At 35.8% G+C, this 14533-nt stretch overlaps 1 protein-coding gene and 2 long non-coding RNA genes across 3 annotated transcripts in view; 2 read left to right on the top strand and 1 right to left on the bottom strand.

Annotated features, from left to right (window-relative positions):
* The window catches only part of slc9a1a (solute carrier family 9 member A1a), an 87495-nt gene extending 73815 nt beyond the window's left edge, over positions 1-13680 (top strand). The window contains exons 8-12 of the mRNA XM_022679862.2: positions 457-633; positions 6235-6349; positions 6460-6561; positions 9616-9697; positions 11683-13680. Of these exons, the coding sequence (XP_022535583.2) occupies positions 457-633; positions 6235-6349; positions 6460-6561; positions 9616-9697; positions 11683-11972 (766 nt within the window). The 3' untranslated portion in view covers positions 11973-13680. The remainder of the gene's footprint in view (positions 1-456; positions 634-6234; positions 6350-6459; positions 6562-9615; positions 9698-11682) is intronic.
* Positions 1-14533, top strand: part of LOC125784409 (uncharacterized) — a 144875-nt gene that overhangs the window by 120684 nt on the left and 9658 nt on the right. The window lies entirely within an intron of this gene.
* Positions 1877-4356, bottom strand: LOC111194815 (uncharacterized). The gene is made up of 2 exons (XR_007427193.1): positions 3916-4356; positions 1877-2181 (listed from the first exon to the last, which is right to left on the bottom strand). It is a non-coding gene; the product is annotated as an uncharacterized LOC111194815 (long non-coding RNA).

The following is a 14533-nucleotide window of genomic DNA, read 5'->3' as shown; positions in this document are numbered from 1 at the left end:
TCCGGTGGAAACAATAAACGATATTTTAGGAGATTTAGGAGAAGAAAAAAAAAAACTAGGCTTATGGTTTGCACTTATTGTTTGCACTATATAAGACCTAGTAAAGTTTTTTTTTATTTTTATTCTTATTATTATTTCTATTTCTTATAAAATCAATGTGTGAGAGAAACCAGTCTGTTAAATTTGCGTTATATGATTTTGTCAAATAAAACTCTAGTTTTCAAGCCATTTTTAATTTTTGACATTTTCTTTAAAATTTTATTTTTATTTTTGAACCCAGTATCGTGTCTCGTCTGGTCTCAGGATATTAGTGTCTCGTCACACCCCTAGTTAAAATGTTAAACTTCAGTAAATGTCTGAAATGACATGATTGACAAGGTTTTTGATATCAATAGCAATTGGTCTGTCAATCTCTCTCTCTCTCTCTCTCTCTCTTTCTTTCTTTCTTTCTCTCAGGTTGAATCGTTTCAATAAGAAGTATGTGAAGAAGTGCCTGATAGCAGGGGAACGCTCCAAGGAGCCTCAGCTCATCGCTTTCTACCACAAGATGGAGATGAAGCAGGCCATCGAGCTGGTGGAGAGCGGGGGCGGGGTCAAAGTGCCGTCAGCCATGCCCTCCACTGTCTCTATGCAGTAAGACCCCATTCACCTTCTTTTATTAATCAATAAAAGGTACCCCTGGAAGGAGAGGCAGAGAAACTTTCCAACTCACTGCCAATATTTACTCTTGTTTTATTCTTTGTTTGATCCCTGAGCTTTTTTGAGAAATGCTGAGGCTTTTTAGGATGTGTAGCAGCTGGGGTCTCAGCTGAACCAGCTCTGCTTACTAGCTTCCCTGCTGCAACACCGCTCACTCTCTGTTCTGTACCGTACTGGCCACCTTTTAGTGTCTTAAAACTGCAGTATTCAGGATGAATCTGGAACACAGGGCTCATACACATTGCTGTTTACTGTATATGTGTGTTTGTGGTAACACTTTATTTTAAGGAACACAAATTAGGCACTTATTAATGTCTTATTATTTGCTTAATAAAGCCTTAATTAGACATTTATAAATGATTTATTCACTACTTATTAGTCTTTATTCTGTGTAAGGGTTATTGGTGCTTAATTAGGGGTCTGTTATGTGGAAATGATTAATAATGGCTGTATTAGTTCTTATAGTGCACTATAAACAGTTATGTTAGCACCCAGTTAAGCAGGTTATTAAGCATTAACTATTAGCCAAATCATACACGTTATTAGTGTATAATTGGTCGCAATCTGATCTATGTGAGTTTGGTACAGTTATAGCTGTGCTGGAGTTTACTGAGTTAATCAGGGTTTAATAAGTCACTAATAGACCAAGAAGTGTACCATATTCTAAAGTGAGGTTCTGTTCATCACTAATTACTCCCTAAAAAGAACTGACTAAATATTTCATCAACCAATCCCCCTCACGATGTACTTAATAAGGGTTTAATTAGTCACTAATAGAGCAAGAAGTGTACAATATTCTAAAGTGAGGTTTTGTTCATCACTAATTAGACACTAAAAAGAACTGTGTGTTTGACTTCCCATTTACATAAGTTGAATGTCAAAAATGCAGTTGTCCTAATGAAACAACAGAAAACACATTTTAGCACATTATTCTCTTTTGAATTCAAGCAGTTTTATTTTCTATTGGTTTAAGACTCTCAACTGTTAAATTTAAAATGTAGATTGACTGACTGACTGGTCGAATGTGCAGATACCAATATAGCTAAAATGGTAACTGTAACAGCAATGGCAACATATGAACATGACTTATCAATTATTATGTACCATTTATTACCACATATTTTGCGGTGTACTATATATTGTACTTTATATTTTGAACAATACACTTCACTATGTATTCAAGAATATATTTTAATATATTACTATCAATAATACACATACCATCTATTACCACACATCACAATTTATTGTATTATATATTTAACAATACACTTCACTATAAATTCAAGAATATATACTACCATATACTACTATATGTATAATACAAAAACAGATAAAGGTATGCTTAAAGTTCAGAAAAACATCAACATTAAAGAGTTCCATCAGTAGCACTCGTGCCGTCCCACTGGCTGTAGCTTGTGCTTTTGCAGTCTTCCAACAACGGGCTGAGACAGTGATGGTGCCTTCCTTCCCCAGTTTCACCTTATAACAAAGGAAGAAAATGAGAAATAAACAAACAATGACCACCAGCAACACAATGCTACTTAGTTACACGTGGGTCCGAATACTCTTAGATTAAAAACAAGTTTCAGTATTTGGAACCCACCGCTAACAAGCCTAATTTAAAGGTAAACTGTGATAGTTTAATAATGTACAGCTAAATCCTTAATACAAAATAAATTAGCATAGCTATTTCATGGGATAAAGTGAGATAGCTAGATTAATAAGCTAGCTAGTTAAAATAAAGCTAAGCTAGCTAGTTACATTAAAGCTAGGCAGTCTAGTTAAAGTAAAGCTAGGCTGGTTAGTTAAAATAAAGCTAAGCTAGCTAGTTAAATTAAAGCTAGGCTGGCTAGTTAAAATAAAACTAAGCTAGCTATTTAAATTAAAGCTAGGCTGGTTAGTTAAAATAAAGCCAAGCTAGCTAGTTACATTAAAGCTAGGCTGTCTAGTTAAATTAAAGCAAAGGTAGCTAGTTAACTTAAAGCTAGGTTAGCTGGTAGCTAGGTTGGCTAGTTAAACTAAAGATAAAGTAGCTAGTTAAATTAAAGCTAGGTTAGCTAGTTAAATTAAAGCTAGGTTAGCTAGTTAAATTAAAGTTAGTTTAGCTAGTTAAAATAAAGCTAAGTTAGCTAGTTATAACTTATAAATTAAAGCTAGGTTAGCTAGTAATAAATCCAAAATTAAAGATAGGTTAACTAGTTATAACATAAATTAAAGATAGGTTAGCTAATTATAACTTAAAAATGAATGCTAGGTTAGCTAGCTATAAATTATAACTTAAAGCTAGGTTAGCTAGTTCAATTAAAGCAAAGGTAGCTAGTTAAATTAAAGTTAGGTTAGCTAGTTAAATTAAAGTTAGGTTAGCTAGTTAAATTAAAGTTAGGTTAGCTAGTTAAATTAAAGCTAGGTTAGCTAGTTCAATTAAAGCAAAGGTAGCTAGTTAAATTAAAGTTAGGTTAGCTAGTTAAATTAAAGTTAGGTTAGCTAGTTAAATTAAAGATTGGTTAGCTAGTTTAATTAAAGCTTTCTTAGCTAGTTAAATTAAAGCTAGGTTAGCTAGTTAATTTAAAGTTAGTTTAGCTAGTTAAAATAAAGCTAAGCTAGCTAGTTAAATTAAAGCTAGGTTAGCTAGTTAATTTAAAGTTAGTCTGGCTAGTTAAAATAAAGCTAAGCTAGCTAGTTAAATTAAAGCTAGGCTGGTTAGTTAAAATAAAGCTAAGCTAGCTAGTTACATTAAAGCTAGGCTGGCTAGTTAAATTAAAGCTAGGCTGGCTAGTTAAAATAAAGCCAAGCTAGCTAGTTAAATTAAAACTAGTCTGGCTAGTTAAAATAAAGCTAAGCTAGCTAGTTAAATTAAAGCTAGGCTGGTTAGTTAAAATAAAGCTAAGCTAGCTAGTTAAATTAAAGCTAGGCTGGCTAGTTACATTAAGCAATGGTAACTAGTTAACTTAAAGCTAGGTTAGCTGGTAGCTAGGTTGGCTAGTTAAACTAAAGATAAAGTAGCTAGTTAACTTAAAGCTAGGTTAGCTAGTTAAACTATAGCTAAGGTAGCTAGTTATAACTCATAATTTAAATTGTGTTGACTAAGCAGTTTAGCAAGAATGTACACCTCACTATAATTTTTAAACTGCTTAAAAAAACTTAGCCTTATTATCAGCATGTGGATTCTTTAAACTGTGTTATGATGAGCTACTGTTTAAATTAAGGACTCACCTTGCCAGATAACTTTAGAAGGACTGCGGGGAGGTTTCTGTTGGGTCAGAGTCAGTTATCCAGCTGGTTGACACAGTGCTCACTGCATTGGTCCCTCCGTCCAAGAAACGAGCACAAACCATAACCTGTATATTAATTCAGTTCATTCAATCTTAGAGCCAATTTTAGCGTCTTTTCTCCGAACATCATCCAAAGCTTAGTCCCGCCCTATCGCGCTGTAACTGCTGATACTTGTTTGTCTAAATCTTCTGCTCTTGCAGTCCAATCACAGAACGCTTTTCCCCAGAGTTGCAGGGTTCGCGGTTATCCTGCCAAATTTGGCTTGTCTGAAAACCACGGGTACATTTTTGCTCAATCTTCAAACTGAAAATGTAACAATTATGATTTAAGGAGAGGGAGGGTATTTTCAGCAGGTTACAACTGAGACACAGCACATTTACAGGAACTGCTTTTTTTTCTTGCAATTATTTAAAATGATTTAAAAAATGTAATACATTATTAGCAATATAATAAAAATCAAATCAAATATAATATAATATAATATAATAATATTTGTATGCCCTTATACACAAAATTAATGATAAATCACAAAGTAAAATTAATAGACTGTATAAGTGTAATACACCTAAATATAAGATTTTGGGCTAGGTCTGTGTAATGTATGTAGCATTTGGGCAAAAAAAAAAAAAATAATAATAACTTGTCAATCTTTGTTACATTAAAATTTTTAATATGCAAACATGAATATGACCGCTTTATTTAAGTAATTGTAGATGATGTAAATGTAAATGTATTTTGTTTATTGGGTTTGTAACTGTGGACCTTTATTGGCACATTCAGGATGTATTTTAAACCATGGTACGCTTTTGTCTCTTTTGTGAAATGCTTAACTAAGAAAGACACTAATAAATACAAAAAAAGCATTTGGTCTAAAAAAATATTGCAGTTTAGCAGTTTAGAGATTTTGTCTTTATTGTGGTATGTTTTTATATTTACCAATATATAGACATAAATGGTCCATGCATAAATTGTCGTATATTAAACAATAGATGTCCTTTTTTCCATATATGAAAACTTATTATTTAATATATTGCACTATATTTTCCAATATATTGCCATTTATTATGTTTCATAACGGATATTAGTTACATAGCACCAGAAAGTAAACAAATATACCAAATAATTCCTAAATATACTAAATTGTTCCAAATATATCAAATTATTCCCAAATATTCTAAATTATTCCTAAATATATAGAATTATTAAGATATATCAAATTATTCCCAAGAGTACAAGCCATTTATTCTGAACTAATTAAGAACTAATACAGCCATTATTAATCATTTCTACATAACAGACCACTAATTAAGCACCAATAACACTTACACAGAATGAAGCCAAATAAGTAGTGAATAAATCATTTATAAATGTCTAATTTTGGCTTTGTTAAGCAAATAATAAGACATTAATAAGCGCCTAATTTGTGTTCCTTAAAATAAAGTGTTACCGTATTTTTTATATGCTGTAATTTCAGCAGTTTTTTGTTTGGACTTTTGACAAAATTTATACATTGATTATAAAGCACTGATCACAATGACACTGTTATACATTTTTCCTTCATTGTTTAGGTCTAAAATGTATGTTCCCCCAGTGGAGTTATACTTTAAAAGGAAGAAAATTAGCAACCCACACAATAAAGTTTGTTAAGGCTCTAATTGTTCTATTATTTTGTACATGACTGTTCCTGTATTTTTTTATTATTTATTTTGTTATGTTGCACACTGCTGCTACCAAAAAAAGCCACTAGATGGCATTACATATATATCTTAATTAAGTTATTTAAATTTGACCATTAGTGCCTAATATGATGTATTACAGATCACTTGTATCACTTTGCATCACTTATATCAAGCCCACCTTTTAAAATAAGATATTGTAAATTTGATGAATCAAACCAATGACTGACCATAGACTAATCTAAAACTGGCATAGACCTCTCTGCTGTAAAAAAATAAAAATAAAAAATCGAGAATCGAATCGTGAAATAAAATCGAATGAAGGATTTAGAGAATTGTGACACCCCTAGACCCCTGGGAACAAAGCTTGGTTCTTCAAACTAACTGACGAGATCTCAGCTGTTTTCTTTATAAGAATAAGTTATTTTCATTTTATTGGCGCTCCATCCATTTAGCTGTGATTTGGTACCTAATACTTTCTGTACTGTACTATACTGTACATCATTTGCCTGAAAGCCGTTTTACCCAGAAAAGGAGTGAATAAAATTATTTGTGTTAAACATTTTTGTTTTTCTTCACTTAGAAATATCCAACCCAAGAAGCCTCCTCCGGAGAGAGCTCTTCCTCAGATATCAAAAGGCCGAGAGGAGGAGATCCGGAAGATTCTGCGCAACAACCTGCAGAAAACACGCCAGAGAGTAAGACCACACAACACTCAGTGGTTTAAAACTGAAGGAACAAGTAATATTTTCATATAAATATAAGAGATTTTTATTTTGTAATAATTGAATTGTGTTTTTCCCTCCAGCTGCAGTCGTACAACAGGCACACACTGGTGGTTGACCCATACGAGGACGGCTGGAATGAAATTCTGCTGAAGAGGAAGAAGATGATAGAGCTGGAGAAGAAGGTGAGCAAACAGGAGAGAGAATGGTGTAGATATACTTAACTACCTATCGACCTGACTGCTCGATAGTGACAACCAGGGGCGGATCTAGCCATTTTGGGGCCCTAGGCAAAATATAAACAAGGGGCCCTCATTCTTGAAACACACACATAAACCAAATAACTAGAAATGGAAAGATCGATCGGCAGTGTATCGTATTCTTCTGATTTTAGCCGATCTGATTCAGGAGTTTAGGGTTAACCAGTTTATCAGAGCTGTGTGTGGATGGCCGGTGAAACTGGAAACAAGAAGCTGCAGTTCCTCATCCAACCACTAGTCGGAGCTGCAGCAGCAGCACAAGCCCCGCTGTCTTCACTTACTACAGCCCAGCCACAGGCTACAGGGCTCAGCTCAGCCAGTCTGGAGCGTTTTTACAGTTTTCTTAAGTTCATCTGTGTAGGAAATAAAGGTTTTAACCCCACTGACCGGATAATACAGCTCTCTACAGTTCATCTTTCAGCCCAAGCAGCTAACAGCAGCAGTTTAGAGCAGCGTCACGGAGTCACTGCTCGAATTACATTATAAACAGGGCATTTAGCGCGCTGCTAACCTCATGTTGTTTATAACTACAGAGTTTAGTGGACACACCATGGCTGCAAGGTTAGACTGTTGAAGGCTACTGAAGACTATTAAAGGCTATTGGAGGTTATTGAAAGCAGTAAAGGCTGGTTAGATAAGTGATTCACGTTGTCAGCGCTGTCACAGTGATGTTTATTAACGTCATTTAAAAAGATTTTGTCAGCTATTGTCTTATAAATATTTACACATAACTTATATTTCTCCTAAAAAGCGTTTATTTTGGTCAGTAACACTCATGTTTATTTACTAGCAGCGTAAATTACCAGTGTTTGCTTAGGCGTGGATGTAATTAGGGGAGTCAGTACCAGGTTTGTATTAGTTTGCATTAGTCTGGCATTTGGCCCCACCCAATATCGGTACCGGAGATCGGTGATCGGAATCGGCCCCAAAAACAGTCGGTCCAGGAGGTGTAAAAAAAAAGGAGGTGAATTTTGGCAGTGCATCTGCGATTCTTTTGCTCTCTGCCCGTTTCTTTCGTTTAGCAGAACCACTTTCATAACTCCGCTTCATTTTCACTGTGACAGCTCTCACTCTAGTCGCGTACAGTTCCCGCTGTTTCGGTTTGAAGTCACGTCGTGCGGCACATTGCTACGTCATCATATTATGGACTAGTTCAATGCAAGCTGCGGAGGGGGGTATGTGTGTTTGGACAATTAGTATTTAGACATTAATTCGGTATTCTACTGATATTTCTGTTGTTTTTTTAATAGAAATATGTGTTTTCTTTACTTTACATAAGTAACAAATAACATTGTTTTTTGTTGTATTTACTGTAGCTTGGATGGTTAGATTTGGGGCCCATATGGGGGACAGATTTGGTCGAGGCCCTAGGCAAATGCCTAGGTTTGCCTGATTAAAGAACCGCCTCTGGTGACAACCAAGAGGTTTTTATTCTGTTATTATCAGTAATGCATGAGTTTATGCTAATTTAGTGAGTTCTAACATGTTTCCATTTAGGGGTTTATGAAAGTTATTCCATATAAAAAGGTGACGCCGAGTACAGATACAGAACCATTTGTAGTACACACTAAATCATTTAAGACTGAATAATTTAAAGAAGTTACTGAATTATCAGTAATAGATACTAGATTATGAACTAATGATTCGTTCATATTACATCTAGTACCATTTATGGCAATTGATAATTCAGTCAAATTACATGTAGTGTAATAGATATATAACGGAGTAAAACAGATACTGAATCATTTATGGCAGACACTAAGCTCTGCATCTTTTTTTTGCACATTTCTCATTTTCTGCAAATAAATAAATGCTCTAAATGACGATTTATGAATGTGGAATTTGGGAGAAATGTCTGTAGTTTATAGAATAAAACAATAATGTTAATTTTACTCAAATATAAACCTATAAATAGCAAAATCAGAGAAACTGATTCAGAAACTGAAGTGCTCTCTTCATTTTTTTCCTGAGCTGTAGATTCTGAATCATTTATAGCAGATGCTGAATAATTCATAATAAACATAGTATCATTTATAGCAGAATAATTTATAGTTGATACAGTATAATGTGTAGTGCAGGGGTGTCCAAACTACAAACTCCAAAAAAGGAAACTGGTCGCAAATGGCCCGCGGGCCGTAGTTTGGACACCCCTGCTCTACACATTATACTGAATCTACTATACATTATTCATTGGTATTTTAGAAATCGAATGAAAGTTGGTCCGCTGTTAAGCAGGTTTTTATAATGTGAGATTTGAACGCTAGGTCGAGTCTAAAAGTGGAGAGGGTGCGCATTTTTAGCACAGAAAAACAGGCCAAAGAGTCTAAAAGCAGAGAGAGTGTGCATTTCTAGCGCAGAAAAACGGGGTCAAAAAGTCTAAAAGAGGAAAGAGTGTACATTTCTAGGGCAGAAAAACGAGCCAAAGAGTCTAAAAGCGGAGAGAGTGCGCATTTCTAGCGCAGAAAAACGAGCCAAAGAGTCTAAAAGCGGAGAGAGTGCGCATTTCTAGCGCAGAAAAACGAGCCAAAGAGTCTAAAAGTGGAGAGAGTGCGCATTTCTAGCACAGAAAAACGGACCAAAGAGTCTAAAATCGGAGAGAGTGCTCATTTCTAGCAAAAAGTATTATTTAAAGTGGTATATTTCATTATTTTGGTCTGAGTCTGTGGCCCGTGACTTCAAATATATTTCTCCTTCTGGCCCCCAACAAAAAAAGTTTGGACACCCCTGGTGTAGAGATTACTGAGTCATATATTGCAGTTACTGAATCATTTTTAGTAAAACAGTATAGTTTCTAACAGTTACTGAATCATTAATGCTAGATAAGGAATCATTTATAGCGTTTACTGATTCATTCATCATAGATACTGAATTTTAGGTGTAAAAGAAGTGTAAATGAATCACTTTCTGCATAATATATATGATGTTCCACTCATTACATTATTTTAAGATTATTATTAACTAATGTGCGTGTATTTTCAGATATCACAGATGAGTAATTACCTCACAGTGCCGGCGCCACCACCTGATTCTCCCACCATCGCCAGGGCCAGACTGGCATCCGGTGAGTCAGGCTTTTCTTTCCCTATTATTTAATACTAAACCTCACAATTATTCACACATTTGGAGAGTTCTTAGTGCCAGGGGTGTGTGGCTCTGCTATGGCAGGAAAACTTGGCAATTGCTGACACAACTTTTTGTAGAGTATTTAAGTAATACAGGCATCTGTTAGCTGGTGTATCAGAGCTGGGGATCTGACACTTTCCCTTTAAGCGATAAATAATTACTGCTTCTCCGTCTGGCAAGTGATAGAGTCACTGTTTCCAGGAGAACTGTACTTGTCTGACTGCATTGTGCCAAGTGTAAAGTTTGGTAGAGGGGGGTTTAGATGCAGGTTTGTTTTTCAGCAGTTGGGCTCAGCCCCTCATATCCAGTGAATTTATTTATTTGCTGTATAGATTTTATAGTAGAATATAAAGAGTCTTCTTTTTTTTCATCACAGAAGATAATTTAAGTCTGAAAGGGTTAGAACACTTAACACCAGTCACTAATTGTTTCAATTCTTCAAATTCCGTGCCAAAACACTCAATTTATACAATTAATTGGCTTATATCTTCATAACATTACTCAATTGAGAATTTCTAAATGCTGAATTAAATTTCCCATACTCAGAAAATTATGTTTAGATGCAGAGTTATGATCAAACACAAAACAAACACAATGAAATGTGGCCATATTGTTTTTTTGTTTCTTTGTGTGCAGCTAACAGGCTTTTTGAAAAAAGTAGAACCAGAAGATAATTTGTGCCAAACTTAATGCTTTTATTACAAAGTGAACTATTCTTTTAATAAAACGGAAAAAACCTTCTACCATATTTTTTCGAACTCTAAAGTGCACATAAAATCCTTTAATTTTCCCAAAAAATAGTCAGTACGCCTTAATTTTACCAGTCAGGTTGTAAGGAGCAGTAAAGCCAGCATACTGCCAGTTCTCCAGCAGTGTTTTACATTAGCTGCTAACCACACTAAGACTAGCTCTTTTGCCGTTCAGAGGTGATTATTATCGGACTGTAGTCTGCTGCTAACCCCGGCTAGCACTGCTGGAGCAGCATTGGCATTACTCACTATCTGTGCTAAGTGCTAGCTCTTTTGCTGTTCAGAGTTGATTATTATCTGTCTGTAGTCTGCTGCTAACCACATTTAGCACTGCTGGAGCAGCATTAGCCTCTAACCACACTAAGCGCTAGCTCTTTCGGCGTTCAGAAGTATGTATTATTAGCCTGTAGCCTGCTGCTAACCCTGGCTAGCACTGCTGGAGCTGCATTAGCATTACCCGTTAACCACGTTAAACTAGCTTTTTCACGTTAAACTAGCATAATTTATAATTTAACCCCGATAAATCTACTGCTTTTTCCACCGTTATCCAGCTCAAAGTAGCTCCACACCTTCTTGCTAGAATCTGGAGAGCCCTGATATTTAAAACGAGGCATTAATAACTTAAAAAGTGCACAAGAAGCTTATTAAAAAATGCAGTTTTAACCCATAACACTAGCTTCAGCTTCGAGCACCGCCATCACTGTACTGATAATGACATAGACATATATATACATAGACTCCACATAGCATAGCAGCCGGCACCAGGAGTGATGGCTGCTCTCGGAGCTAAAGCTTGTGTTATAGGATGTAAGCAGTGGTTGGAGGATGTAAAAGTGATTTATTGAAGTGTCACCCAGTCTGAAGGGTGTTGGGACAAACTGTTATAATTTATGTGAGAGAACAGAGGTGTGCTATTCATCAAATCATCATTTTATCATGTTGTACTACAACAAAAGTCCATTTCACACCAGAGTTCTCCCTTAACATCCAGCGCTCGGTTGACTTAGCTTAACTTAGCTTAGCTTTTGCTTAATTAGAAGGAAAACATGGTGACACCCCTGTTCCTTACTAGTGTCGCCTAATGCGCCTTATAATCCGATGCACTTCATAGTGCGAAAATTAGGTGGCACTTTTTCTGTTAGAAATTACACTCTGTTTTTACTCTTTTCTGCAGATCCTCAAGCTTGGAGCATCAAGCCGGCAGCGAACGCCGACACCGTACCATCCATCAAAGTGGACCTGGCCTCGCCTCAGTCCCCCGACTCGGTGAGCACGTTGGACGAGTTCAGCAGGAGGCAGCAGCAGCAGCAGGAGGAGGAGGAAGGGGGGCTGATGATGAAGCCTCCGTCTGCAGCGAGGGAAGAGCAGGAGGACGGGAAGGAGCAGCAGCGACTCCAGCGCTGCCTGAGTGACCCGGGTCCTGCTGGAACTGAGGAAGAGGAGGACGAGCCCTTCCTCCCCTGAGGAGACGAGCAGAGGGAGGGAAGAAGGCACTGACTCTCTCTCTGTTTGTATCATCACTGCAGACCTTCTGAACTGATCACATGACTGAGATTTGTCCTGTTTTCATAAAGATAACGGATCGATGAACTTCACAGTAAGCCAAATTGAGAACTCGCGAAACGGAGAGAGAGGAGCGGAGATGACGGAAATAGCCATTTATTTTCTAGCTTTCTCATTCTTCTTGTTTTTAAAACTGAAAAAAGAAAAGCTTGGATGAATTCGGGGAATAGGAAAAGAACTATGCATTACCAAAGGTTCGCACTGTTGTTGTTTCCGACTCGTACTGCGCACATCTCTTTATCTCTCCTTATTTTGCCTTATTTTTTATTTAGATTAAGTTAATTTGATGTGTTGAATCGTCAGATGAATTAAATGAAACGCTTTATGTGGCGTAAAATCGTCGCCCACTGAATTTTATATCAGTAAAAAGGCCTTTTTACACTAAGTACGATTTTTTCAGACGGAAAAAAACTACCTTCACACTAAATTTTTTTAACTTTTTTTTTTTTTTTTTTGATAGCTCTTATTAAAATCCACTTTTTCTTTATCTCTGCTCACTGTTCACTTCTGCTCTTTTTAAGCCAATTTAAAAATTACACTCATGCATAGGCTGTCAATTTCGGACAAAATTAATATACGTTTTCATTTCATACGTTCATATGTTTTCTTGTGTATATTTAGATACCAAGATCTTAAAAAATGGCTCGTCCAATTAATTACACTCAAACACAAAACGAACACATTGAAAATGGCAGCCATATTGTTTATTTGCATGGCTAACCGGCTTGATTAGTGCCTATTTTAATACTTTTATCACAAAGTGAACGATTCTTTCACTAATCTGAAGCTCACTGTCCACCTCTGCTCTCTTTTAAGCCGGTTAAAGCATTACACATATTCATAGGCTGTCAATTTTAGACGCTAAGCGTAGGACAAAATTAATATGTGTTCGTTTATCAAAATGTAATATATATTTTTTTTGTACTTAAAAATTTCACCTTTGTGCATTTAATGCATTGCATCACTTGAATTGCTTTATGTGGTGAAAAAAAAAAAACAGCACACTGCATTATATCATTTAAAAGGCCCATTCCCACCACTTACGACTCTTAGGAACTAGGAGCTCTGATTGGTCAACTGATTTTAATGCATCCGACCACACAAAAGATCATGCAGGCTTTTTTTTATTAATATCTTGTTGAATTTAAATTGCTTTATTGGGTTGCTAAACAATCACTGAGTCACTAAAAGTCATTATTTAAGACCATTTCGGTCTTTTTCAGCTGAAAAAAAAGATGCTAATTTTGCAAACGTAGTGGAATCACTTTAAGTTCTTAGTCTTTTGTGCTACAAGAAATCGGGGCTAGAAAAACTCCTCAGCTCTTCTCATTATCAGTGATGAGCTTAGTGGCAAACACTGGAACTGCTTGATGGAGCCTGTGATGCTGGTAAAGATGAAACCGAAACTTCACGTGAAGCGCTGCTCTTCAGATGCAAGTGTAGGATATAGATCATATCAAAACGACAGTGTGAACATCTTATAAAACATCTTACATAGGATTTGGTGAGAAAATTGGGATTTGGGCCACTTTTACTGCTGTGTGAACATAAGTAAGGATGATTTTGTCTGTTTAGGAATGCATAAAATATACCATTCATTTACATTCGTCTGTAAAAATCAGACTCTAGTGTGAAAAGGCCTTAAATTGGAGCCATCATAGTCTTTTTTTTCAGGAGCAATATCAGTCCAGGCACACGATGGCTTTTCCTATCTGAATTAGTCATCTAGTGCAGTGGAATCCGGTTTAGAATAATTCTGATTATGGGGAGCTAATTGGAAAGTTATATATATGTGTATATGTATGTATGTGTATATGTGTGCGTTTCCCATTTGTTACGAAATAACAACGTTAACCTGTTTTCTGTAGGAGTTGAATGATGCACATTCTTCAGTGCACCAGGTGGGAACCTGTAATCCAGATTATGGAACGTTGCCTCAGATCACTTGGTGCATTATTATAATGAATAATGGAAAAAGGGAATTATTTGTGTTCACACGTACATATAATTTTTACATGCGGTTTGTACAGAAGTTCTTAGGAAAGTCTTTCAGATTTAGGTTTCTGCTGTAAACTCAAGCCACGATTGAGTGTTAATGTTTGAGCTCTTCTGCTTTTGAAAGTGATTGACATATCTAGGCTCCGCCCAGTTGGACAAGCCTTAAAATCAGTAAAATCATTAAAATCTCATTCAGGCTGATGAAAGATTTAACAAGATATAATTAACATAAATTATATCTAATGTCATTAGATTGAATGAGATTTTTATTATGCTAATGCACCTAAAAAAAATTGAATATCATTGAAAAGTGACTTTATTTCAGTAATTCAGTTGAAAATGTGAAACTCATATATTATATAGATGAATTACACACAGAGTGATCTATTTCAAGCGTTTATTTCTTTAATTGTTGATGATTATGGCTTACAGCCAATGAAAACCCAAAAATCAGTGTCGCAGAA

This window comes from Astyanax mexicanus, chromosome 1 (genome assembly GCF_023375975.1).
Source record: "Astyanax mexicanus isolate ESR-SI-001 chromosome 1, AstMex3_surface, whole genome shotgun sequence".
In the NCBI taxonomy this organism is placed as follows: domain Eukaryota; kingdom Metazoa; phylum Chordata; class Actinopteri; order Characiformes; family Acestrorhamphidae; genus Astyanax; species Astyanax mexicanus.
This window is presented reverse-complemented; position numbering and strand designations above follow the sequence as displayed.